Raw genomic sequence first — 26579 nt, 5'->3', positions numbered from 1 at the left:
TCTGAAAACTTCTTATAAAACCCCACCGGGAACCCGTCAGGTCCCGGTGCTTTCCCTGTCTGCATGCTCCCCAGTGCCTCCATCAGCTCCTCCAACTAGATTGGGGCCCCCAGACCCTCCACCCGCTCATCCTCTACTCTTGGGAACTCCAGCCTATCCAGAAAGCGGTCCATCCCGCCCACTTCCCTAGGGGGCACCGCCCAGTACAGCCCCACGTTAAAGGATCTGAACACCCCATTAATGTCCCTGCCACCCCGCACCAAGTTCCCTCCTGCATCTGTGACTCCCCCTATCACTCTCGCTGCCACCCGCTTCCGGAGCTGGTGGGCCAGCATCCGGCTTGCCTTCTCCCCATACTCATATACCGCCCCCTGTGCTCTCCTCCACTGCGCCTCCGCCTTCTGGGTGGTCAGTATATCAAACTCCGCTTGGAGACTGCGACGCTTCCTCAAAAGCCCCTCCTCCTGTCCACAGTTACCAATTCTTCCACCAGCCTCTCCCTCTCAACCCTCTCCCCTCTCTCCCTGTGCGCCCGAATGGATATCAGCTCCCCTCTAACCACTCACTGCCTTCAGCGCTTCCCAAACCACCCCGAAATTGCACCTCCCCATTATCGTTGGCTTCTAGATACCCCTCTATACCCCTACGGACCTGCCCACATACTTCCTCCTCTGCCAGAAGCCCCACATCTATCCTCCACAGCGGGCGCTGATCCTTCCCCTCCCCCAGCTCCAGGTCCACCGAATGCGGAGCATGGTCAGATATGACTATCGCCGAATACTCCGCCCCATCACTCTCGGGATTAGCGCCCTGCTGAGAACAAAAAAGTCGATCCGGGAATAAGCCTTGTGGACATGGGAGAAAAAGGAGAACTCCTTACCCCACCGGCTTCAAAAACCTCCAAGGGTCTACCCCTCCCATCTGATCCATGAACCCCCTCAGCACCGAGGCTGCCGCCGGCCTCTTACCCGTCCTAGACTTCGAACGATCCAGAGCCGGGTCCAACACAGTATTAAAATCCCCTCCCAAGATCAAACCCCCTGTCTCCAGATCCGGCTCAACATTCGCCGCATGAAGCCCGCATCGTCTCAGTTGGGGGCGTACACGTTGACCAGAACCACCCGCTCCCCCTGAAGTCTACCACTCACCATTACGTATCTACCTGCACTGTTCTCCACCACACTCGACGCAACAAACGACAAGCTCTTGCCAATCAAGTTCGCCACCCCTCGATTCTTCGCATCAAGCCCCGAGTGAAACACCTGCCCCACCCAGCTTCTTCTCATCCTCACCTGATCCGCCACCTTAAGGTGCGTCTCCTGGAGCATAGCCACGGCCGCTCCCAGCCCCTTCAGCTGTGCCAAGCCCGGGACGGCTTCACCGGTCCATTCAGCCCCCTCATGTTCCATGTGACCAGCCAAATCTGGGGGGGTCTTCCCCTCAGCCTCCCCCTTCACCGGCTGTAGCAGGCCAAACTTCACCCCCTTCCTGTGAAGCACTCCCTTCGCCTGATTGAAAACAGCTCTTCTCTTCGCCACCTCCGCGCTCCAGTCCTGATAGATCCTGATCTCTGCATTCTCCCACTTGCTGCTCCTTTCCTTCTTCGCCCATCTCAGCACACACTCACGGGCAACGAAGCGGTGAAAATGGACCAGCACCGCCCTAGGCGGCTCGTTCGGCCTGGGCTTCCTCAACAGCACTCGATGGGCCCCCTCCAGCTCCAAGGGTCCTTGGAACGACCCCGCGCCCATTAACGAGTTCAGCATCACAACCACATAGGCCCCCAAATCCGAACCTTCCAGCCCCTCCGGGAGGCCCAGAATCCACAGGTTCTTCCGACGGGAGCGGTTCTCCATCTCCTCCATCCTTGCCAGCCATTTCTTATGAAGCGCCTCGTGCGACTCCACCTTCACTGCCAGGCCCAGGAGTTCGTCCTCGCCCTCCGAGGCCTTTTGCTGTAGCTCTCGGATCTCCGCACCCTGAGCCGTCTGAGTCGCCATGAGCTTGTCCAGCGAGGCCTTAAACAGTTCCAGGATCTCAGCCTTCAACTCTCTGAAGCAGCGATGGAGCAGCTCCTGCTGCTCCTGCGCCCACTGCTGTCACGCTGCTGGTTCCCCGCCCGCCGCCATCTTGTTTTTACTGCCTCGCACCTTTCACTGCTCCAAAGCCGATTTTTTTGACCGCTCCACTCATGGTCCAGTCCATCCACCGGCAGATAAGCACAGTGGATGTGTTCCCACCCGGGGAAAAGTTCAACCAGCACCACTGCAGGCCCTTAAAAGAGCCCGAAAGACCAAAAATAGCAGGAGCTACTGAACGTGCGGCTTAGCTCCTCATCACCGCAACCGGAAGTCCGCGGGAAACCTCTTCATCCAAAAAAGTCCTTCCCACAGCTTTCTGATTCAGCAGTGAGTGCGCTGCTACTAAGCAAAAACTGACTCCAAAAAAGTAAAAGTTTGGACAAAGTGCAAATAAACAAAAACCTTCACCTGCTCAATAAGGTGATCAACTACCAACTGCTGTGTTACAAAAGAAAAGCTTCAGTAATCTAAGGATCATTGCATACAAGGCTCTGGATCAGGGGCTGGAAAATGGGATTAGAATACAAAGAACAAAGAAAATTACAGCACAAGCCTGTCGGCCCTCCCAGCCTGCGCCGATCCAGATCCTTTATCTAAACCTGTCGCCTATTTTCCAAGGTTCTACTTCCCTCTGTTCCCCGCCCATTCATTTATCTGTCTCGATGCATCTTAACTGATGCTATCGTGTCCGCCTCTCCCACCTCCGCTGGCAAAGCGTTCCAGGCACCCACCACCCTCTACGTAAAAAACTTTCCACGCACATCTCCCTTAAACTTTCCCCCTCTCACTTTGAAATCGTGACCCCTTGTAATTGACACCTTCACTCTTGGAAAAAGCTTGTTGCTAACCACCCTGTCCATATCTCTCATAATTTTGTCGACCTCAATCAGGTCCCCCCTCAACCTCCATCTTTCCAACGAAAACAATCCTAATCTACTCAACCTTTATTCATAGCTAGAACCCTCCATACCAGGCAGCATCCTGGTGAACCTCCTCTGCACCCTCTAAAGCATCCACATTCTTCTGGTAGTGTGGCGACCAGAACTGCACGCAGTATTCCAAATGTGGCCTAACCAAAGTCCTATACAACTGTAACATGACCTGCCGACTCTTGTACTCAATACCCCGTCCGATGAAGGCAAGCATGCTGTATACCTTCTTGACCACTCTATCGACCTGCGTTGCCACCTTCAGGGTACAATGGACCTGAACTCCCAGATCTCTCTGTACATCAATTTTCCCCAGGACTCTTCCATTGACCGTATAGTCCGCTCTTGAAATAGATCTTCCAAAATGCATCACCTCGCATTTGCCTGGATTGAAATCCATCTGCCATTTCTCTGTCCAACTCTCCAATCTATCTATATTTTGCTATATTCTGACAGTCCTCCTCACTATCTGCAACTCCACCAATCTTAGTATCATCTGCAAACTTGCTAATCAGACCACCTATACCTTCATCCAGATCATTTATGTATATCACAAATAACAGTGGTCCGAGCACGGATCCCTGTGGAACACCATTGGTCACCTTTTGAGACACTCCCTTCCACCACTTCTCTCTGTCTCCTGTTGCCCAGCCAGTTCTTTATCCATCTAGCTAGTACACCCTGAACCCCATACGACTTCACTTTTTCCATCAACTTGCCATGGGAAACTTTATTAAACGCCTTACTGAAATCCATGTATATGACATTTACAGCCCTTCCCTCATCAATTAACTTTGTCACTTCCTCAAAGAATTCTATTAGGTTTGTAAGACATGACCTTCCCTGCACAAAACTATGCTGCCTATCACTGATAAGTCTATTTTCTTCCAAATGTGAATAGATCCTATCCCTCAGTATCTTCTCCAACAGTTTGCCTACCATTGACGTCAAGCTCACAGGTCTATAATTCCCTGGATTATTCCTGCCACCCTTCTTAAACAAAGGGACAACATTAGCAATTCTCCAGTCCTCTGGGACCTCACCCATGCTCAAGGATGCTGCAATAGATCTATGCTTAATGGCCGGCACAGACACGATGGGCAGAAGGGCCTTTTGCTGTGCTTTGAAACTCTTATGACAGCACGGTAGCATTGTGGATAGCACAATGGCTTCACAGCTCCAGGGTCCCAGGTTCGATTCCGGCTCGGGTCACTGTCTGTGCAGAGTCTGCACATCCTCCCCGTGTGTGCGTGGGTTTCCTCCGGGTGCTCCGGTTTCCTCCCACAGTCCAAGATGTGCAGGTTAGGTGGATTGGCCATGATAAATTGCCCTTAGTGTCCAAAATTGCCCTTAGTGTTGGGTGGGGTGTTGACCTTGGGTAGGGTGCTCTTTCCAAGAGCCGGTGCGGACACGATGAGCCAAATGGCCTCCTTCTGCACTGTATATTCTATGAAATTCTATAATACAAGCAGACTGTTATTCACTGACAAAGTTTAATTTGAGTTATTAACAAAATTCAAAACTAGATATTCACAGTGAAGCTCTGTAAAGTGCAAAAGGATGTCAAACAGTTTTGTCCAAGCAACAGAGGTACAAACAGTCAATTTGGCAGATGGAGTAAGGAAAGGTTACACTCCTGCAGAGGACTATGACAGACGGCAAATATCCAGGGGCAGTAAAACCATTATGAAAGCAATGTGTCAGCACAATATTTCCTTGCCTACAATTGAAGTCAGCATTGTTAAGAAATTCTATGCATATCATTTCCACCAGGTTAATCATTATGCAGGGGCAGCACACCACCTACAAAGCAAAAGGATGGCTAATACAGTGCTTGCCTAAATTTCTCCATCTCCATTACTGCCTCCCAATCTTCTCCTCCAACTCTGTCCTATATTGTTCGGTGGTTTATGTAGGTTACTGACAACATTTCATTCCGGATCTATGTTTCATGCTAGAGATTGGACATTAACAGTGAGTTGCCAGTGAAGAGTCTTGCCCACTGATGCCTTTTCAAAACCTGTCTGTCCACTACAGAATATCATGGACATATTCTCAAATGCACCACAAACAGGCAAGGTTCCATACATCTGGTTTAGAAGTCAGCCCTTAAGTATCATGCAGTTTCACCTTTGCACAAACTGCTGATACCTTTCACATCGCCACATGCAGTTTTTACAGATGAATATAGATCTACCAGCCTCGTTGGAATGGCCCCAGAGGTTATGCTCTGGGGAGCATGGACTGGTAGAGCAGGCAAAGAGTAGGCATGATATTTGATGTCATTGAGCTATCAGGGTATTACTCCTGAACTTCCTGGCTCCAAAAAAGATAATTTTAAAATGTCTTTAATGTAATGACCTTCAGCTGGCAATTGCTCCTTAGGCCACAATGGCTGCTGAATCTTCGTGAGCGGGTGCCTGTTGTCCAGTTTATCACTGGCCAATTTCTTTGAGAAGACCAAAAGTAGGCATTAGGCCCTTCAATTCGGTATGGGATAATTCCTCCATGATGTGCCTTGCTGAAGGTAGATTATAGAAGAAATACTACTTCCTGGTCATGTGGCACAAATTACACATTTGGGAATCACATTTAAGTTGTTACGTAAACAAGTATTTCTTCAAACATACAAAATTGGAACAATGTTGGAATTATAGTTGTAATGAACTCCAATTAGCTTTATTGGTTGGCCAATTGGAGTATGAGCTCCCTCAATGATAGCTCATTGAGGGGGCCCATATAAGCACCTGTGTAGGCTTTGTGAGCCAGTCTTAAGTTGACTGGACTGCTAACAGCACTGTTTGGAGCTGCTCTTGTAATATCGTTATTGTAAATAAATATTGATGTGGTGACGGAACTCCTGCCTCCCGTGGATTACTACAATAGTGTTCAATTCTGGTAGCCACACTACCAGAAGGATGTGGAGGTTTTAGAGAGGGTGCAGAAGAGATTAACCAGGATGTTGCCTGGTATGGAGGGCATTAGCTATGAGGAGAGGTTGAATAAACTCGGTTTGTTCTCACTAGAACAAAGGAGGTTGATGGGCGACCTGATAGAGGTCTACAAAATTATGAGGGGCATAGACAGAGTCGATAGTCAGAGACTTTTTCCTAGGGTAGAGGGGTCAATTACTAGGGGGCATAGGTTTAAGGTGCGAGGGGCAAGGTTTAGAGGAGATGAACGAGGCAAGTTTTTTACACCAAGGGTAGTGGGTGCCTGGAACTCGGTGGTGGAAGTAGGGATGATAGTGACGTCTAAGGGGCATCTTGACAAATACATGAATAGGATGGGAAGAGAGAGATACATACCCCGGAAGTGTAAAAGATTTTAGTTTCGACGGGCAGCACGGTCGGCGCAGGCTTGGAGGGCCGAAGGGCCTGTTCCTGTCCTGTACTTTTAATTGTTCTTTTGTTCTAATGGATAAGAGCCAAATATTTGCTATGAATTGGCAATTTAATTTGGAGCACAGCTGCTTGGACACGGAAACGTAGCATTGTTCATGATGTTGATCCCAGGGGCTGGATTCTCCGATTCTGAGACTAAGTGTTGACGCCTGCGTGGGAATGGTGGACTTTTACAACCAAGGAAACGCTGCAAAACAGCCACCAATCCCCTGTCTGGTGGGGAGGGCTAGCAGGCACACAGCATAGAGCACCCAGCTCTAGCTGCCGATACGGCCCGAAAATTGCCGGGTCAGTGGCCACGCTTTCATATGCCGGCGACCTGCAGCGGCCACGCCGTGCAACATGGTGCCGGTTGTGCGCTGACCCAGACTGCTAGATAATGCCCCCCTTTGTCCGGGCTCGCCACCCCCGACCACCCCGCACTCGTGCCCCCAGCCCCTGCCAAAGCCCCCCCCTGCCCACAGATCTGCTCTCCCCCAACTGTGGCGGCGTTGGACTAAGTCCATAGCTGCCACGCCGAATTTCTGACAAAAATTAGCATGCGAGACCCACGCCGTCGAGAACTCGGCCCATCAGGGGCGGAGATCCAGGAGGAGGGCCTCAGGTAACATCCATCACCATTGAATCATGGTTAATATATTTCTCACCCCCATGCCTTCCCCCCCCATAACTCCTAATCCACTTATTAATCAAGAACCTATCTATCTCTGTCTTAAAGTCTTTAAAGACACTCTGTGATTTGGCCTCCACAGCCTTCTGCGGCAGAATTCCACAGATTCACCACCCTCTTGCTGAAGAAATTTTTCTTTATCTCAGTTTTAAAGGATTGTCCCTTCAGTCTTCGGCTATGCCCTCGGGTTCAAGTTTTTCCAACTAGTAGAAACATCCTCTCCACATTCATTCTATCTCGGCCTCTCAGTATCCTGTAGGCTTCAATAAGATCTTCCCTCAACCTTCGAAACTCCAATGATTGACAGCACGATAGCACAGTGGTTAGCACTGTTGCTTCACTGCTCCTGCGCCCCAGGTTCAATTCCCGGCTTGGGTCATTGTCTGTGCAGAGTCTGCATGTTCTCCTCATGTTCTGGTTTCCTCCAACAGTCTAAAGATGTGTAGGTTGGTCATGTTAAATTGCCCTTAGTGTCCAAAAAGATTACTGGGTTACAGGTTAGGGTGGAGGTGTGGGCTTAGTGCTCTTTCCAAGGGCCACTGCAGACTCGATGGGCCGAATGGCCTCCTGCACTGTAAATTCTATGATTCTATGATCCAATGAGTACAGACCCAGAGTCATCAACTGCTCTTCAAATGACAAGCTCTTTATTCCAGGGGTCATCTTGTGAACCTCCCCTGGACCCTTTCTAAGGCCAGCACATCTTTCCTTGAATATAGAGCCCAAAACTGCTCATAATACTCTAATTGGAAGAGGGAGGCTTAGCGATCAGAGTTCCCGTGCATTAACAGTCCAAAATATTCCAAAAACTAATTTTGCTGCTGCTTCTGTTGCTCTGAGGCCAACTCAAAAAAGCAGCAGGTTTCTCTAAGAAAACAATTTTTGAACAGTTTAGACCATAAGACATAGGAGCAGAATTAGCCCATTCGACACAACGAGTCTGCTCCACCATTCAATCATGGCTGATGTTTCTTATCTCCATTCTTCTGCCTTCTCCCCATAACTCTTGAACCCCTTATTAATGAAAAACCTATCAATCTGTGTTAAAGACACAGTGACTTGGCCTCCACAGACTTCTGCGGCAATGAGTTCCACACATTCATCACCCTCTGGCTGAAGAAATTCCTCCTCATCTCAGTTTTAAAGGATCGTCCCTTCAGTCTCTGAGGCTGTGCCCTTGGGTGCTAGTCTCTCCTACTAGTGAAAACATCTTTTCCATGTCCACTCTATCCCAGGCCTCTCGGTATTCTGTAACAATCAATGAGATACCCCCTTCATCCTTCTAAATTCCATCCAGAAAAGACCCAGAGTCCTCAGCTGCTCCTCAGATGACAAGTCTTCATTCCCGGGATCATTCCAGTGAACTTCCTCTGGATCCCCTCCAAGGCCAGCATATCCTTCCTTAGGTACGGGGTCCAAAACTGCTTACAATGTTCCGCATGGGGTCTGACCAGAGTCTTATACAGCATCAGCAGTACCTGCTTTTGTTTTCTCACCCTCTCAATGTGAATGCTAACATTGCATTGAATCAGCATATTAACCTTCAGAGAATTCTGAACTAGGACTAAGTCCCTAAAGACTTGCAGATTTCCAAAGCCTTTCTCCATTTAGAAAATAGTCAAATCATTTATTCTTCCCACCAAAGTGCATAACCTCACACTTTTCCACATTGTATTCCATTTACCACTTTGCCCACTCGCCTAGCCTGTCCAAGTCCTTCTGCAGCCTCCTGCTTCCTCAACACTATCTGTCCCCTGCATATCTTTGTATCATCTGCAAACTGAGCAATAATGCCCTCAGTTCGCTCTTCCAGATCTTAATGTATATTGTGAATAGTTGTGGTCCCGACACTGACCCCTGCGGAAGACCAATAGTCTCAGGCTGCCATTCTGAAAAAGACCCCTTTATCCCACTCTCTGCCTTCTGCCAATCAGCCAATCCCCCATCCGTACCTTGCCGCTAACATCATGGACTCTTATCTTATTTAACAGCCGCCTGTACGGCACCTCGTCAAATGTCTTCTGGAAATCCAAATAGATCACATCCATTGGATTTCTTTTGTCTAACTTCTTCGAGGCTGGTTTAGCACAGGGTTAAATCACTGGCTTTGAAACCAGACCAAGGCAGGCCAGCAGCATGGTTCAATTCCCGTACCAGCCTCCCCAAACAGGCGCCGGAATATGGCGATTAGAGGCTTGTCACAGTAACTTCATTTGATGCCTACTTGTGACAATAAGCGATTTTCATTTCATTTTTCATTTTCATTAGCTTCTCAAAGTATTCTAACAGATTTGTCAGGCATGACGTTTGACGAAGTCCTACTGACTCAGCCCCATTTAACCATGCACTTTCAAGTATTCCACAATCTCCATCCTTAATAATGGACTCTAAAATCTTACCAATGTGCGAAGTCAGGCTAACCGGCCGATAGTTTCCCGTCTTCTGCCTCCCTCCCTTCTTAACAGGGGTGTTTCTTTAGTTATTATACAATCCTCTGGGACCCTCCCTGACTCCAGTGATTCCTGAAAGATCACCACCAATTTCTCCACAATCTCCTCAGCTATCTCCTTCAGAACCTTGTGGTGTAGTCCATCCAGTCCGGGTGATTTATCCATCATCAGGCCATTCAGCTTCCCAGAACCTTCTCTTTAGTGATGGCCACTACATGGAACTCTGCCTCCTGACTCTTTTGAAGTTCTTGTATGTCACTGGTGCCTTCCACCATGAAGATTGATGCAAAGATTCAGTTCCTCTGCCATTTCTTTCTTGCCCATTACTACTTCTCCAGCCTCATTTTCCAGTGGTCCAATGTCCATTCTTGTTGCTCTCTTACCTTTAATATATCGGGAAAAAACTCTTGCAATCTTCTTTTATATTACTAGCTAGCTTACACCTATATTTCACTTTCTACCCCTTTATAGCTTTTTGAGTTGTTCTCTGCTTGCTTTTAAAGGCTTCCCAATTCTGGCTTCCCACTAATCCTTGCCACATTGCAAGCTTTCTCTGTTGCTTTTACCCTGTCCGACTTCCCTAAGCAGCCATGGTTGCCTCGTCATCTCCTTAGCATGTTTCCTCCTCCTTGGGATGAATTTCTGTTGTGCCTCCCAAATAATCCAAAAGAACTCCTGCCATTGCTGTTTCACTATCTTCCCTGCTCGACTCCCCTTCCAATCAACTCTGGCCAGCTCCTCTCTCTTTTCTTTGTAGCTACCCTTATTTAATTGTAATACCGTTATATCTATTTCCAGCTTCTCCTTCAGGGTAAATTCTATCATATTGTGGTCGCTGTCCCCGAAGGATTCCTTCACCTAATCAAGTCTGCTTCATTACACCTCACCAAATCCAGAATTGTCTATTCCCTAGTGGGGTCTACCACAAGCTTCACAAAAAACCATCGCATAGACATTCCACAAGTTCCTTTTCTTGAGATCTGCTAGCAACCTGAGTTTCCCAGTCCACCTGCATATTGAAGTTCCCCATGATTATTATAATATTGTTTTCTCATTACTAATCTGCACTCCAATGTTATAACTTTGATTTTCTAATTTACCATGCAACTGAGCCCTCCTCAACCAATCAGGACTGAGTACATGAGGGATGTAAAATGGGAGCAATATATTTTAGGAACAATTGAAATTTTAATTTTTGACAAGTAATCTTTTTTGTTGACAATCTTTTTTGTTAATTTTTCGTCCCTCTTTTCCTGGAGGCATCATAGTCAAGCACCATCTAGAAACAGGAGTAGGAACAGGACATGTGTCTTTTTGACTCATGATCATGACTAATCTACTGTGGGCAGCACTGTGGCAGAGTGGTTAGCACAGTTGATTTACAGCTCCAGGGTGCCAGGTTCGATTCCTGTCACTGTCTGTGCGGAGTCTGCGCATTCTCCCTGTGTCTGCGTGGGCTTCCTCCGGGTGCTCCGGTTTCCTCCCACAAGTCCAAAGATGTGCAGGTTAGGTGGATTGGCCATGATAAATTGCCCTTAGTGTTCAAAAAAAAACCAGATTGGGTGGGGTTACTGGGATAGGGTGGAGGGGTGGGTTTAAGTGCAGTGCTCTTTCCAGGGCCTGGTGCAGACTCGATGGGCCGAAGGCCTCCTTCTGCACTGTAAATTCTATGATTCTATGAAGTCCACTTCCCAAACTATCCTCATATCCTCTGATTTACTTCATGTCCAAAAATCTAGCAGTTTCTGTCTTGAATATGCCCAATGAGTGAGCGTGCAGAGCCCTATGGGTAGAGGCCTCTAAAGATTCACAACCTTCTGGTGGCAACATTTCTCAGTTTAGTCCTAAATGGCCAACAATGCCTTATCCTGAGACTGTGACTCCCTGTTCTAGACTCCCCAACCAATAGGAAACCGCCTCTCAACATTTACTCTGTCAAGCCCTCCAAGAATTTCAGCATCCAAATGAGTTCACATCATTTTTCAAACTCCGGAAAGTAAGTCTATTCTGCTTAAATGTTATTCTTTCCAGTGCCGCACTGAACTGTCCAATCTTTCCAGTGAACCCCAACCATTTGGGGGCTGTTGCAACTTTGCCAAAGAGAAGACGCAGATCTTCAGAGGAAAAAAGTCACACTGTGCAATGTGCACCGTCTCAAGTTAGGACTGAGGAATAAAATTCAGCAAAGTAGAGGGTGCTTGAATTAAAAAGTGCAGCACACTTTCACTCAAATGGAAATGTTTTCATTCTGCAGCACTACTTTGATGAGCACTATCTTGATTTTAAAATGTCTTTTAAAAAGAGTTACGTGACTTTCGGTGCCGGGCGCGAGCGGAGCAGTCATGTTGGAGAGGGGCTCCGCCCTGTCTGAGACATTTCAGCGTTTTCCAGGGGATTCCCCGTTGTTTTCCGAGCGGGATTCCTTCCGCCATTGGGGTCTGAGGGACGGGCGCCGGGTCGGGCCGGTTTGGAGCCAGTGGGGAGCCCTGTGGCCGGAGGAGCAGGGGCATCAAGCCCGAAGTGAACAGCAGGGGTGGAGCTTGGCATGAGGAGAGGTCCGAATCCAACACAAATGTAGAGGGGGAGCAGCACACATTGGGTGGCCCCCACTGAAAATAAATGTTTGGGATTTTTAAGTCCGGTCCCAGGGGAAGAGATTTTTTGAATTTAGATTTTTTTGTTGTATTTAAATGTTTTTTAAATTTTTTTATTATTATTTATTTATTTTAAGATTGAAGAAAGAAGGAGTAAAATACTAAGTGGTGAAGGGATGCCAAAAACACCTGTGAAGAAGGGAGGAAACGCGGATTCTCCGTCAAATGAAACGACCAGTAAAAGCGCTGACAAGATGGCGGATGCCGCACCATGTGGTGGGGCCGCACTACTTACAGTGGAAAGGATGACCGAGGTGATGGCTATGGAGCTGGAGAAGCAATTTGCGAGGCACATGGATGCGTTGAGGAAGGAGATGGCGGTCGCACTGAGATCATTGGTGGATGAGGGTAGATGTGGCAAAGTCATCGGTCGAGGTGAGAGAACAAGGTGAAAAGGTGAAGGAGGAGCAGGCCGTGTCGCAGCACAGCGACCAGCTCACCTCAATGGGGGACGAGCTGCGACGGTGGTGGAGGTCAACAGAGGACTTGGAGCAAAGCTCGAGGACCTAGAGAATCGCTCAAGGCAGCACAATCTGAGAACTGTGGGCTTGTCTGAAGGGGCAGAGGGCTCAAGGCCAACAGAGTACTTTGCTAAGATGCTGGTGAAGTTGATGGGGGAGGGTGAAGGCCCCTCCCGGTATGAACTGGACCGAGCTCATCGGTCATTAAGGCCGAAACCCAAAGTAAATGAGTCGCCGAGAGCAGTAATTATCTGCTTCCATAAATACCACATGAAGGAGAAGGTGTTAAGCTGGGCGAAGCTGAAGGTGCAGTGGGATGGTGCTAGAGTTCGGATTTACCAGGACTTGACGGTGGAGTTGGCGAAGAGACGAGCGGCGTTCTGCCGGGTGAATCGGCACTGTACAACAAGGGGCTGTGATTTGGTATGGGATATCCGGCAAAACTGAGGGTGACGTACAACGCCAACATTTTTTACATTGAAACGGTGGAGGCGGCTGAGGCGTTCATGAAGGCAGAAGACTTGGGACAGACGTGAGGAGTGGAGCTGGAAGAGAGACTGTGGACTGTGATTGGGGAGCTGGAAAATGTATAAATGTTATAACTTCCTTTTCACTGATCTGTATTGTAACTTACTTGACTTCCATTGTTATGGAGTTTAAGTTTTTGTTTGGTTTGATTGGCATTTTTGTTCCTTTTTCTTTTCTTGCAACGGTTACATGTTATTTTATTGCATTGTATGGGTTAGATTGTTTTTCTTTATCTTCTGGAACTGGGTGGGAGGGGACAGTAAGCCTTGGTGGGGGGGGCACCCGCACTAGCTAACTAAAGTAGGCTAGTGAATAGAGGTGAGGTGAGAGGAGGGCTGCGGACATTGGAGCCTGGCTAGCAGGTGTCCATGGGTCTACAAGGCGAGCAAGTGGGAAGGGAGGGGATCGATACTGGGTGAGAACATTTTCGAGGGGAAGTGCAGGTGGGATTCTTGGAGGGCGGAAGGGGGTTCAATGTTAATAATGGATAGGGGCGGGTCAGGCTCATGGGGCAGAGCCCGGTGGTATGATGATGGTGGATAAGAAGGGGGGGGGGGGGGGGGGATGAGACCCCAGTTAGGATAGTCACGTGGAACGTGAGGGGGTTGGAAGTCCAGTCAAGAGGTCAAGGGTGCTTAAATGTTTGAAGGCCGATGTAGCAATGCTGCAGGAGACTCACCTGAGGGTGAAGGGTCAAATGAGACTAAAAAGGGCTGGGTTAGTCAGGTGTTTCACTCTGGATTTGATGGAAGGGCTTGAGGGGTAGCGGTAATGGTCAGCAACGATTCCAGATGGAGAAGGCGGTTGCAGATGAGGGGGAAAGTATGTGATTGTGACAGGAGTGCTGGAGGGGAGGTTAGCGGCACAATTGGGACAATGTGAGATTTGCAAAGAAGTGTCCCGACTTGGACACACACAAACTGAGGGAGCGGGAGTAGTTGTTTTTCTCAGCGGTCCATAACGTGTACTCGGGATCGACTTTTTCATGGTGAGGAAGGCGCTGCTAGCTGGGGTTAAAGGGTCGGAGTACTTGGCAATTGCAATATCAGATCATGCTCCACATTGAGTGGATATGGTACTGGAGAAGGGGATGGTACAAACCAGGGTGGAAGTTAGATGTGGGACTGTTGGGGGACCGAGGGTTCTGTGACAAAATTGAAATTGTAATAAGAGGAATATGTAGGTTTTAACTGCATGGGGGAGGTGTCGAAGATGGTTGTCTGGGAGGCATTAAAGTCGGTGGTGAGGGGTGAGGTGATCGCGTTCAAGGCTAGGCTAGACAAAGTGGAGAGGTTGGAGCGTCAGAGGGTAATAGATGAGATGCTGGAGGTATGCAGAAGATGAGGGCCCAGCGAAGTTGGAAAAGAGGAAGGAATTCCAGGCAAGTTGGCTGGACCCTGGCTCTCGGGAGACAATATTTGGGGTGTCAGACCAGCTGGGGTTGGAAACGGGTGCAGAGGCAGATGTTGGAGCCTTCGCCTCGTTGATCAGCCTCGTTGATTGCCCGAAGGCAAATCCTGTTAGGGTGGAGATCAACCTCTCCACCCTGTGCCCTGGCATGGCGGGGGAATCTGTTGGAATTCTTGACGTGCTAAAAGGTTAAATTTGAACTGAGGGGAAGGATGGAAGAGTTCTGCAATTCATTATGCACTTTCGAGAATTGGATTACATTGAACAATGGGGTGGCTGGGAGAGGGACTGTATGTGTTAATGGTGACTATCGGTGATTCCTGATTCCTTTTTGTCATTTGTTTATGTTAACATGTGGGCTAATGTTTGGAGGTTTGGTGGGAAGATGGGATCATTGTTATTGACATGGGGATTGACAGTGCATTCATTACTGATTGTTGTTTATTGTTGGGTGTAAATTTGGGAGAAAATGTGAAAAAGGAGAATAAAAATATATTTTTTAAAAGAGTTACGCAGTACATGCTACTAGTTCGCACAACAAAACAATCCATCTCTAATGTAAAAATGTGAACCTCTGAATGTTGTGGACTATTGAGCTGTGGAAAGAGACAAGTTAGCACAGAAGGAAAGCCTAATCCTATTTGTTGCTGATATCCTAACTCAGACTAAGTCCCACTCACCCATCACCCCTATGCTCCCAGTCTGGCAACACCTCAATTTTCAAAGTCACAAGATTTATGTTCAAATCTCTCTATGGTCTGGTCTCTGCTAAGATCTAATCACCATCAGCGTGACAGTCCTCCAAGATCTTTGTGCTCCTCCAATTCCGGCCTCTCACATTGCCAATTTCCTTTCCTTCACCACTGTGCCTTGAGCTGCTCAGACCATAAACTCCAAAACTGCTCTGGACCAAGTTTGTAATGAGATCCGAAACCAAAGTCCTGCTGGAGCACAAACGGAGGGCAAGATTTTCTTGTAAATCGGAAAAGGCTGATGGAGGGTGGGAAAATCAACAATGCTGGCTTTTCATACCATATAGTGCGGCACTTAGTTCTGATTCACGCATGGGTTCTGCGCTGTGTCACTGGCTGGCGGTCTCTTATTCACTTGTGCCAACATAATCTCAGCGGCGCAATCATCAGGGCACCATATTTAAATGCTGCTCCAGCACACACCAGCTGCACTTTGTAGGTCGCCGGTAAGTAATAGCTGCCAAGAAATCCAGCCCCAAGTTTTTGTATGCCTCCGTGGAGAGACTGCTCGATGTTGTAGTGGCCCAATGTGATGTCCTCTACCCATGCTCAGGAAGAAAACCAGCCAGCAAGGTGACAAACCCAGCATGGGAGGTGATTGCCAGTGTTAATGCCCTGCAGAAGAGGATACCCATCCAGTATAGGAAAAGAATGAATGATCTCCTCCGATCTGCCAGGGTAAGTCACTCTTCGCATCATTCTCAACTCATGCACTCACACGCCCTTCACACATCCACAGCTCACGTACTGCAAACTCAAAAAGAAACCACAGGCACGATTCTCCGCTCCCACGCCGGGTGGGAGAATCGCAGGAGGGCCAATCTGGCACCCCATGCGATTCTCTCCACCCCCCCCCCCCCACCCCAAATGGCGTGTTGCGTTTTGCGACACGCCGCTCGGAGAATTTTCACGGCGGCTCGCGATTCTCCGACCCGGATGGGCCGAGCGTTCCCGACCGGTTCATGCCGACGGCAACCACACCTGGCGTGAACATGGCGCCAATACCTGGCTTGTGGCTTGTGGGGGAGAGGGGAGTGAGCACCACGACCGTGCTCGGGAGGGGACTGGCCCGCAATAGGTGCCCACGGATCATCTGGCCGGTGTCTCAAAGGGACGCACTCTTTCCCCTCCGCCGCCCCGCAAGATCAAGCCGCCACGTCTTGCGGGGCAGCAGAGGGGAGGACGGCAACCGTGCATGCGGGGTTGGCGCCGGCCAACCTGCGCATGCGTGGCTGACGTCATTAGGCGTGCCGGCCGCGTCAATCCACCTAATCCGCACATCTTTGGACTGTGGGAGGAAACCGGAGCACCCGGAGGAAACCCATGCACACACGGGGAGGACGTGCAGACTCCGCACAGACAGTGACCCAGCCGGGAACTGAACCTGGGACCCTGGAGCTGTGAAGCATTTATGCTAACCACCATGCTACCGTGCATTCTTATCATCTCTCCTGGCATGCATCCTGCTTACACTCTCTCCATCTGTCTTCATGTGGGAAAAGTTAGCTCACAACAAGAGGGAGAGATCCTAGATAGCTGGAGGAATGCCAGAGCTAAAGGTCCTCATGGGCTTCAAGGACAGTGTCATCTAGTTGGCCAGGCAGCACGTCAACCACTTGTGTGCTGATGGAGAGGTCAGCGGTTTCAATCCACAACTGTAATATCCATCAGACAGCAATACTGTCAGTCATGACTCTTGTTTCTCAAGCCCCTGCCATGCACTAATGAATATTCCCTTCTTTCGCAGGTAGGTTTGGCAAGCCGCCCAGGGAGTCGACCAGTCAGCTCCTCGTCTCCAGCCCCAACAGCAGCACAGGGGAGGGAGGGATTCACAGACTCAGATGTCAAAGTTCCCACCCACACCCTCCACCAGCGCACAGCTGCACACCTCGATGGAACCTAGTTCTAGGGTAGCCTCAGGGTCACGATCTGGTGAGCATATCACCCTTCCAGATCCACAGCAGACGAAGGCAAGGACATCCAATGGTGCCGGTAATCGACGGATTGCTGAAGGCCAGGAAACCTCTGAGTTCCAGTGAGATGACGAGCCTCTGGACTCGGTCATGCCTCAGTTGATGGTGCTCCAAAGGCAAAGCAGGAACACCAAGATGGGATATCAGAAACACTCCTTGGATTGAAAGGCAGCACGGAGGAGTCCATCTGCATTATGTCTGAGGTGATGGTGCTGATGCTCCAACATAATGAGGTCAATACAGAAAGAGTGGCGTCTACTGTGGAGAGGTCCAAGACTTCTGTCCTGCACTGCTGTTGGACATGCACTCCACCTGCTGGTATCCATCACTGCCCCAAATGCCCCTCTATCTAGGAGGAATCCAGAGGTCCTTGGGCACCCATAAGAGGAGGATCAAGGAAGTAGTGGTACCATGGTATTGTTGCTGGACGAGTAATCCAGAGACCCAGAGTCATGCTCTGGGGACCTGGGTTTGAATTCCACTTTGGCAGATGGTGAAATTTGAATTCAATAAAAATCTGGAATTAAAAGTCTAAAAGGTGACCATAAAACCATTGTCGATTGTCATCCAAACCCATCTGGTTCAGTCATGGCCTTTCGGGAAGAAAATCTGTTGTCCTTACCTGATCTGGCCTACATGTGACTCTAGATCCACATCATTGTGCTTGACTCTTAAATGCCCTCAGGAATGGGCAATAACTGCTGGCCCCGCCAGCGACGCCCACATCGCATGGATGAATAAAATAAAAATCTGCTGGTGCACACAGGGCCATGACCCAGGTGACTTGAGGAGTGTCCTGTCCATTCGGAACCCCTCTTTCTGTAACTGCTTCAGCTCCAGAGGCCAAGGAGAGTGGCACTGCTGCACAGCAGGATCGTGAAAGCAGGGTGGAGCCGTCCAGGTCTCCGTCCTGCCAGAGGACAACCACCAGGTTCATCACAGACAACAGGGCGTTGTAGATAGCAGGCTAATGTTTTGGATGCAACAAGACATAGTGGCAGGGTTAGAAAGGTTAAGACGTTAAACAGCATGGGCACAGGTGTCAAGCACTTCTACATACCATTCACTTCTGTCAATAAGCTCCCACTAATTTCATCCTTTGTATGGCTCCTTGTTCTGATGTGCTGTGTTCCTGTAATTCTGAAGTGAAAGCCTGATTCCTGCACAAGGTAAAGGCAGGGTGCTCAGTCCAGGGCTTCTTCCGTATGCTTTGTACAAGATTCCAAACTCTTTGATGACGTCCCTTCACAGTGACTGAACACATCAGTCAAGCTATCTCATTGGGAATGAGAATATCTCCCACAATGTATGGTGTCACTGATTCCAGCCCCCCTATCTCATCTGCTTCAGCCACCGGTGACCCTCTACACCGATTCTGCAGTTCACGACTTATGCCATAGGATCAGGGAGGTGAAACCTTCTCCCCGCTGCATTGCCATTATATGACCCCTGTCATTGTGAGCAAGCGAGTTGCCATCAGCCAGGCAGGAGTCAAACATTCCCAGAAACTCCGTGAGGATCTGTGGACTTTCCCCACTGCAAGTCAGGGGGGGGGGGGGGTGATGTCAGATGCCCCCAGAAAGGATAGTAACATGGAACGTGCGAGGTTTAAATGGTCTGATTCAACGCACCTAAAACATTTGAGGGCAGATGTGGTTTTCCTTCAGGAGACACATCTACGGGTGAAGGACCAGTCACAGTTAAGGAAGAGATTGATGGGGAAAATGTTCCATTCAGGGTGTGACTCTAATTCGAGGAGTGTTGCAATTATGTTTAGTAAAAAGGTGATTGTAAGTAGCAAGCAAATCCATATTGGATTTGGTACTTGGTAATGAACCAGGGCAGGCGATAGATTTGTTAGTGGGGGAGCATTTTGGAGGTAGTGACCACAATTCTGTGACTTTCACTTTAGTAATGGAGAGGGATAGGCGTGTGCAACAGGGCAAGGTTTACAATTGGGGGAAGGGTAAATACAATGCTGTCAGACAAGAACTGAAGTGCATAAGTTGGGAACATAGGCTGTCAGGGAAGGACACAAGTGAAATGTGGAACTTGTTCGAGGAACAGGTACTGCGTGTTTTTGATATGTATGTCCCTGTCAGGCAGGGAAAAGATGGTCGAGTGAGGGAACCATGGTTACAAGAGAGGTTGAATGTCTTGTTAAGAGGAAGAAGGAGACTTATATAAGGCTGAGGAAACAAGGTTCAGACAGGGCGCTGGAGGGATACAAGATAGCCAGGGGGGAACTGAAGAAAGGGATTAGGAGAGCTAAGAGAGGGCATGAAAAATCTTTGGTGGGTAGGATCAAGGAAAACCCCAAGGCCTTTTACACATATGTGAGAAATATGAGAATGACTAGAGCGAGGGTAGGTCCGATCAAGGACAGTAGCGGGAGGTTGTGTATTGAGTCTGAAGAGATAGGAGAGGTCTTGAACAAGTATTTTTCTTCAGTATCTACAAACGAGAGGAGCCATATTGTTGGAGAGGACAGTGTGAAACAGACTGGTAAGCTCAAGGAGATACTTGTTAGGAAGGAAGATGTGTTGGGCATTTTGAAAAACTTGAGGATAGACAAGTCCCCCAGGCCTGATGGGATATATCCAAGGATTCTATGGGAGGCAAGAAATGAAATTGCAGAGCCGTTGGCAATGATCTTTTCGTCCTCGCTGTCAACAGGGGTGGTACAGGGGATTGGAGAGTGGCGAATGTCGTGCCCCTGTTCAAAAAAGGGAATAGGGATAACCCTGGGAATTACAGGCCAGTTAGTCTTACTTCGGTGGTAGGCAAAGTAATGGAAAGGGTACTGAGGGATAGTATTTCTGAGCATCTGGAAAGACACTGCTTGATTAAGGATAGTCAGCACGGATTTGTGAGGGGTAGGTCTTGCCTTACAAGTCTTATTGACTTCTTTGAGGAGGTGACCAAGCATGTGGATGAAGGTAAAGCAGTGGATGTGGTGTACATGGATTTTAGTAAGGCATTTGATAAGGTTCCCCATGGTAGGATCAAGGAAAACCCAAAAGCTTTCTTTAGGTATGTCAGGAATAAAAGAATGACTAGGGTAAGAGTAGGGCCAGTCAAGGACAGTGGTGGGAAGTTGTGTCTGGAGACTCAGGAGATAAGCGAGATACTAAATTAATACTTTTCGTCAGTATTCACTCAGGAAAAAGATAATGTTGTGGAGGAGAATGCTGAGACCCAGGCTATTAGAATAGATGGCATTGAGGTGCGTAGGGAAGAAGTGTTGGCAATTCTGGACAAGGTGAAAATAGATAAGTCCCCGGGGCCTGATGGGATTTATCCAAGGATTCTCTGGGAAGCCAGGGAAGAGATTGCTGAGCCTTTGGCTTTGATTTTTAGGTCATCATTGGCTACAGGAATAGTGCCAGAGGACTGGAGGATAGCAAATGTGGTGCCTTTGTTCAAGAAGGGGAGTAGAGATAACCCCGGTAACTAAAGGCCGGTGAGCCTCACGTCTGTTGTGGGTAAAGTCTTGGAGAGGATTATAAGAGATACGATTTATAATCATCTAGATAGGAATAATATGATTAGGGATAGTCAGCATGGTTTTGTGAAGGGTAGGTCATGCCTCACAAACCTTACTGAGTTCTTTGAGAAGGTGACTGAACAGGTAGACGAGGGTAGAGCAGTTGATGTGGTGTATATGGGTTTCAGTAAAGCGTTTGATAAGGTTCCCCACGGTCGGCTATTGCAGAAAATACGGAGGCTGGGGATTGAGGGTGATTTAGATGTGGATCAGAAATTGGCTAGTTGAAAGAAGACAGAGGGTGGTGGTTGATGGCAAGTGTTCAGAATGGAGTTCAGTTACGAGTGGCGTACCACAAGGATCTGTTCTGGGGCCGTTGCTGTTTGTCATTTTTATAAATGACCTAGAGGAGAGCACAGAAGGTTGGGTGAGTAAATTTGCAGACGACACTAAAGTCGGTGGAGTTTTAGACAGTGTGGAAGGATGTTGCAGGTTACAGAGGGACATAGATAAGCTGCAGAGCTGGGCTGAGAGGTGGCAAATGGAGTTTAATGTAGAGAAGTGTAAGGTGATTCACTTTGGAAAGAATAACAGGAATGCGGAATATTTGGCTAATGGTAAAATTCTTAGCAGTGTGGATGAGCAGAGGGATATCGGTGTCCATGTACATAGATCCCTTAAAGTTGCCACCCAGGTTGATAGGGTTGTGAAGAAGGCCTATGGTGTGTTGGCCTTTATTGGTAGAGGGATTGAGTTCCGGAGCCATGAGGTCATGTTGCAGCTGTACAAAACCCTGGTGCGGCCGCATTTGGAGTATTGCGTATAGTTCTGGTCGCCTCATTATTGGAAGGACGTGGAAGCTTTGGAACGGGTGCAGAGGAGATTTACCAGGATGTTGCCTGGTATGGAGGGAAAATCTTATGAGGAAAGGCTGATGGACTTGAGGTTGTTTTCGTTAGAGAGAAGAAGGTTAAGAGGTGACTTAATAGAGGCATACAAAATGATCAGAGGGTTAGATAGGGTGGACAGTGAGAGCCTTCTCCCGCGGATGGAGGTGGCTAGCACGATGGGACATAGCCTTAAATTGAGGGGTAATAGATATAGGACAGACGTCAGAGGTAGGTTTTTTACACAAAGAGTGGTGAGGCCGTGGAATGCCCTACCTGCAACAGTAGTGAACTCGCCAACATTGAGGGCATTTAAAAGTTTATTGGATAAGCATATGGATGATAATGGCATAGTGTAGGTTAGATGGCCTTTAGTTTTTGACTTCCCATGTCGGTGCAACATCGTGGGCCGAAGGGCCTGTACTGCGCTGTATCATTCTATGTTCTATGTAGGCTTATGCAGAAAGTAAGGAGGCATGGGATAGTGGGAAATTTGGCCAGTTGGATAACGAACTGGCTAACCGATAGAAGACAGAGAGTGGTGGTGGAGGCAAATATTCAGCCTGGAGCCCAGTTACCAGTGGCATACCACAGGGATCAGTTCTGGGTCCTCTGCTGTTTGTGATTTTCATTAACAACTTGGATGAGGGAGTTGAAGGGTGGGTCAGTAAATTTGCAGATTATACGAAGATTTGTGGAGTTGTGGATAGTGAGGAGGGCTGTTGTCGGCTTCAAGGAGACATAGATAGGATGCAGAGCTGGGCTGAGAAGTGGCAGATGGAGTTTAACCCTGACAGGTGTGAGGTTGTCCATTTTGGAAGGACAAATATGAATGCGGAATACAGGGTTAACGGTAGGGATCTTGGCAATGTGGAGGAGCAGAGAGATCTTGGGGTCTCCCCGTGTGTGCGTGGGTTTCCTCCGGGTGCTTCGGTTTCCTCCCACAGTCCAAAGATGTGCGGGTTAGGTGGATTGGCCATGCTAAAAAATTGCCCGTAGTGTCCTAATAGTAAGGTTAAGGGGTGGAGTTGTTGGGTTACGGGTATAGGGTGGATACGTGGGTTTGAGTAGGGTGATCATTGCTCGGCACAACATCGAGGTCCGAAGGGCCTGTTCTGTGCTGTACTGTTCTATGTTCTATGTTCATAGATCTTTGAAAGTTGCCTCTCAAGTGGATAGAACTGTGAAGAAGGCCTATGGTGTGCTAGCGTTCATTAGCAGAGGGATTGAATTTAAGAGTCTTGAGGTGATGATGCAGCTGTACAAAACCTTGGTCAGGCCACATTTGGAGTACTGTGTGCAGTTCTGGTCACCTCATTTTAGGAAGGATGTGGAAGCTTTGGAAAAGGTGCAAAGGAGATTTACCAGGATCTTGTCTGGAATGGAGAGTTGGTCTTACGAGGAAAGGTTGAGGGTGCTAGGCCTTTTCTCATTAGAACGGAGAAGGATGAGGGGCGACTTGATAGAGGTTTATAAGATGATCAGGGGAATAGATAGAGTAGACAGTCAAAGACTTTTTCCCTGGGTGGAACACACCATTACAAGGGGACATAAATTTAAGATAAATAGTGGAAGATATAGGGGGGATGTCAGAGGTAGGTTCTTTACCCAGAGAGTAGTGGGGGCATGGAATGCACTGCCTGTGGAAGTAGTTGAATCGGAAACGTTAGGGACCTTCAAGCGGCTATTGGATAGGTACATGGATTAGGGTAGAATAATGGAGTGTAGTTTAATTTCTTCTTAAGGGCAGCACGGTAGCATTGTGGATAGCACAACTGCTTCACAGCTCCAGGGTCCCAAGTTCTATTTCGACTTGGGTCACTGGCTGTGTGGAGTCTGTGTGCATCGGTTTCCTCCGGGTGCCCCGGTTTCCTCCCACAGTCCAAAGGTGTGCAGGTTGGGTGGATTGGTCATGATAAATTGCCCTTCGTGTCCAAAATTCTATGATTAATCTAGGATAAAAGTTCGGCACAACATCGTGGGCCGAAGGGCCTGTTCTGTGCTGTATTTCTCTCTCTCTCAAGGTTCGAGAGGTTTGATCCTAACTGTTGTCTTTAGGACAGCTTGCTTCTGGCTATAGTTGCTGCTTTTGAAATTTAGCATTCATGACGGCTCTGTGTTGCAATCTCACCAGGTTGGCAACTCATTTTCAGGCATCCCGGTTCTGCTCACTCTACGCTCTTTATAGAAACAGGATTGGTCATCAATGTTGATGATGCTAGTGTAGTAAGTAAAATAATAGGCCTTGGGGATTGTGGATTGTCATGATAATATAATCCCCTGCTGTTCATGGCCCACAGTGTGATATAATGGGTTAACTGTTATGGTAATGAGATGGTGATGTGTACCATGATGTAACAGTAACATCAGCAATCATGTGCTAGAGACTCGAAAGAGCAAATGGAATAGTCTGTACACAGGAGAGAGGAAAGTACCTCGTAGTTTAGCGTCTATATCTATAATATACATGTAAAAAGTATGTATTGTAAATAAAGTATTTTTGAAGTAACCTACCTGGGTCAAACCTGAGTCACTCAGGAGCAGAGGGAAATCTTCCAGTATAGATTAGGCCACAAGATAACCCATAAAACACATAACGTCTCATGGATGGCCAGTTTGGAGCTGCTGGCTTTGTACTAAACCTATTATACTTCGAAGAGTGGAACTGCCACACAGTTTGGTGGAGGGTGCCCTAATGTGATGCTTGGGACCAGACTTTCAAATTGGAGGTAGGAATCGGGCACCTGCATGAATTCCAGGTCCCAAATCTGTACCTATCCGTATTGCTCGTGTTAATCTACTTTTAGCTTCAAATGGCCTAACTGACGATGAAGTAAATTTGGCACTGAATTGGAGATGTTCAGCACCTGCAGCTGGGGGGGGGGGGGGGGGGGGGGGGAGGATGTTGCCTGGCGCCAGTTGCAAATGCAGGAAGAAACCATGTTGGAAACTGCAAAGGAGAACAGGCAGCTCCTCAAAGAAAACTATGCAGTACTGGACGCTCTTCTCAGGTTATGGTTAAGGAATAATGCTCAGGTAGAATAGAGGATGCTTCAAAAAGTGCTTTACTTGATAATACAGCATACTGACACTGGATCCTTGAAATGGAAAATGTTTAATTCTGCAGCACTAATATCTCTTACTTTGACTACAGCGTCAGGGCAGCTCGGTAGCCTTGTGGATAGCACAATTGCTTCACAGCTCCAGGGTTCCAGGTTCGATTCCGGCTTGGGTCACTGTCTGTGTGGAGTCTGCACATCCTCCCCGTGTGTGCGTGGGTTTCCTCCGGGTGCTCCTGTTTCCTCCCACAGTCCAAAGATGTGCAGGTTAGGTGGATTGGCCATGATAAATTGCCCTTAGTGTCCAAAATTACCCTTAGTGTTGGGTGGGGTTATGGGGATAAGGTGGAGGTGTTGACCTTGGGTATGGTGCTCGTTCCAAGAGCCGGTGCAGACTCGATGGGCTGAATGGCCTCCTTCTGCACTGTAAATTCTATGATATCTATGATTAGCACAAAATTGATTTTTAGAAGTCGTTTAAAAAGTAAAGTTACACAGTGCATCAATTTAGAGAAACAATACAATCCATCACTACTGGACAAATGTGAACATAATTTGCACCACTGCCCTCAGATGTGGCACAGTGGCTAGCATTGCTGCCTCACAGCCTCAGGGACCTAGATTCAATTACAACCTTGGAGGGTGGAGTTTGCACATTCTCTCCGTGTCTGCGTGTGTTTCCTCGGATGCTCCGGTTTCCTCCCACAGTCCAACCATGTGCAGGTTATGTGGATTGGCCATGCTAAATTGTCCCTTCATGTCCAAAGATTAGATGGGGTTACGGGGTTCTGGGGAAAGGGTGAGCGGGTGTACCTGGGTAGGGTGCTCTTTCAGAGTGTCGGTGCAGGCTCACTGGCTGAATGGCTGACTCCTACACTGTAAGGATTCTATGATATCTGGAAACCATTCTAAACACTAACCACTGGTTCAATAATGAAAACGTCATCAGACAACAACATCTGGTCATCCTGCACCAATTGCCGACGATTCTGAAAGGAACGGGATAAAATGGACATCTGTTCATGTAGAGTGGGATCTTCAGTGCACTCCTTCAAAAACTGGTCAGTTTCCGCCGCTTCCTCAGTCATCAAGTCTGAAACAAATCTGAAGAAACACATCTAATTCAGCTGTGATGCAAATGTCAAAGCTCATCATTTAAAAAATATATTTATTTCTAAAACGTTGGCATCGCTGGCTAGACCACCACTTACTGCCCAACTGTAATTACTTGTGAAGCTGGTGTTGAGCCACCTTCCTGAACCATGTAGTGTGGACATAGCCGCAGGGTGTTCCAGGATTTTGACTGAGCGACGGTGAAGGAATGGCGATAAAGTTCCAAGTCAGGATTGTGAATAGCTTGGAATGGAACTGGATTAAGCATTCCAATCTCATAGAAACACCATAGGCGGGATTTTCTGGCCCTTTTCACTAGGGGGGTCTTCCAGTCCCACTGAAGGCGACCCCTCGCGGTGGGTTTCCCAGCAACGAGGCGGACAAACCATGCAAAACACCACAGTCTTTGTGGGAGTGGAAGATCCCGCCGGCAGACAATGATCAGCATCCTCCGCCAGAGGAAAACAAGCGGGAGGGCGTGGAAAATCCTGGCCCACAACGTTCATCATCCATTAATTTACTCTCATGTCGTGCGGACTGATAGAAATGAAAATAGAAATGGCTCAAAATATACACGAGGTTAGTCAGCATCTAAAAGAAATAAATATTGACTTACCTGAGTGGTACCTATCACACACTCAAAATATTAATCTTTCTTCTCCTTCAGATGATGACTAACTTGTGCATTTTGTGTTTCTATTTCAGGTTTCTTACATTTTCT

The 26579-nt window shown here is 48.0% G+C and overlaps 1 protein-coding gene across 1 annotated transcript in view; it reads right to left on the bottom strand.

Annotated features, from left to right (window-relative positions):
- The window catches only part of hydin (HYDIN axonemal central pair apparatus protein), a 1231368-nt gene that overhangs the window by 873453 nt on the left and 331336 nt on the right, over positions 1–26579 (bottom strand). Inside the window, exon 10 of the mRNA XM_038807144.1 lies at positions 25666–25849. Coding sequence (XP_038663072.1) covers positions 25666–25849 — 184 coding nt within the window. The remainder of the gene's footprint in view (positions 1–25665; positions 25850–26579) is intronic.

The sequence above is a fragment of the Scyliorhinus canicula genome, chromosome 9 (assembly GCF_902713615.1).
Source record: "Scyliorhinus canicula chromosome 9, sScyCan1.1, whole genome shotgun sequence".
Taxonomy (NCBI): Eukaryota; Metazoa; Chordata; class Chondrichthyes; order Carcharhiniformes; family Scyliorhinidae; genus Scyliorhinus; species Scyliorhinus canicula.
This window is presented reverse-complemented; position numbering and strand designations above follow the sequence as displayed.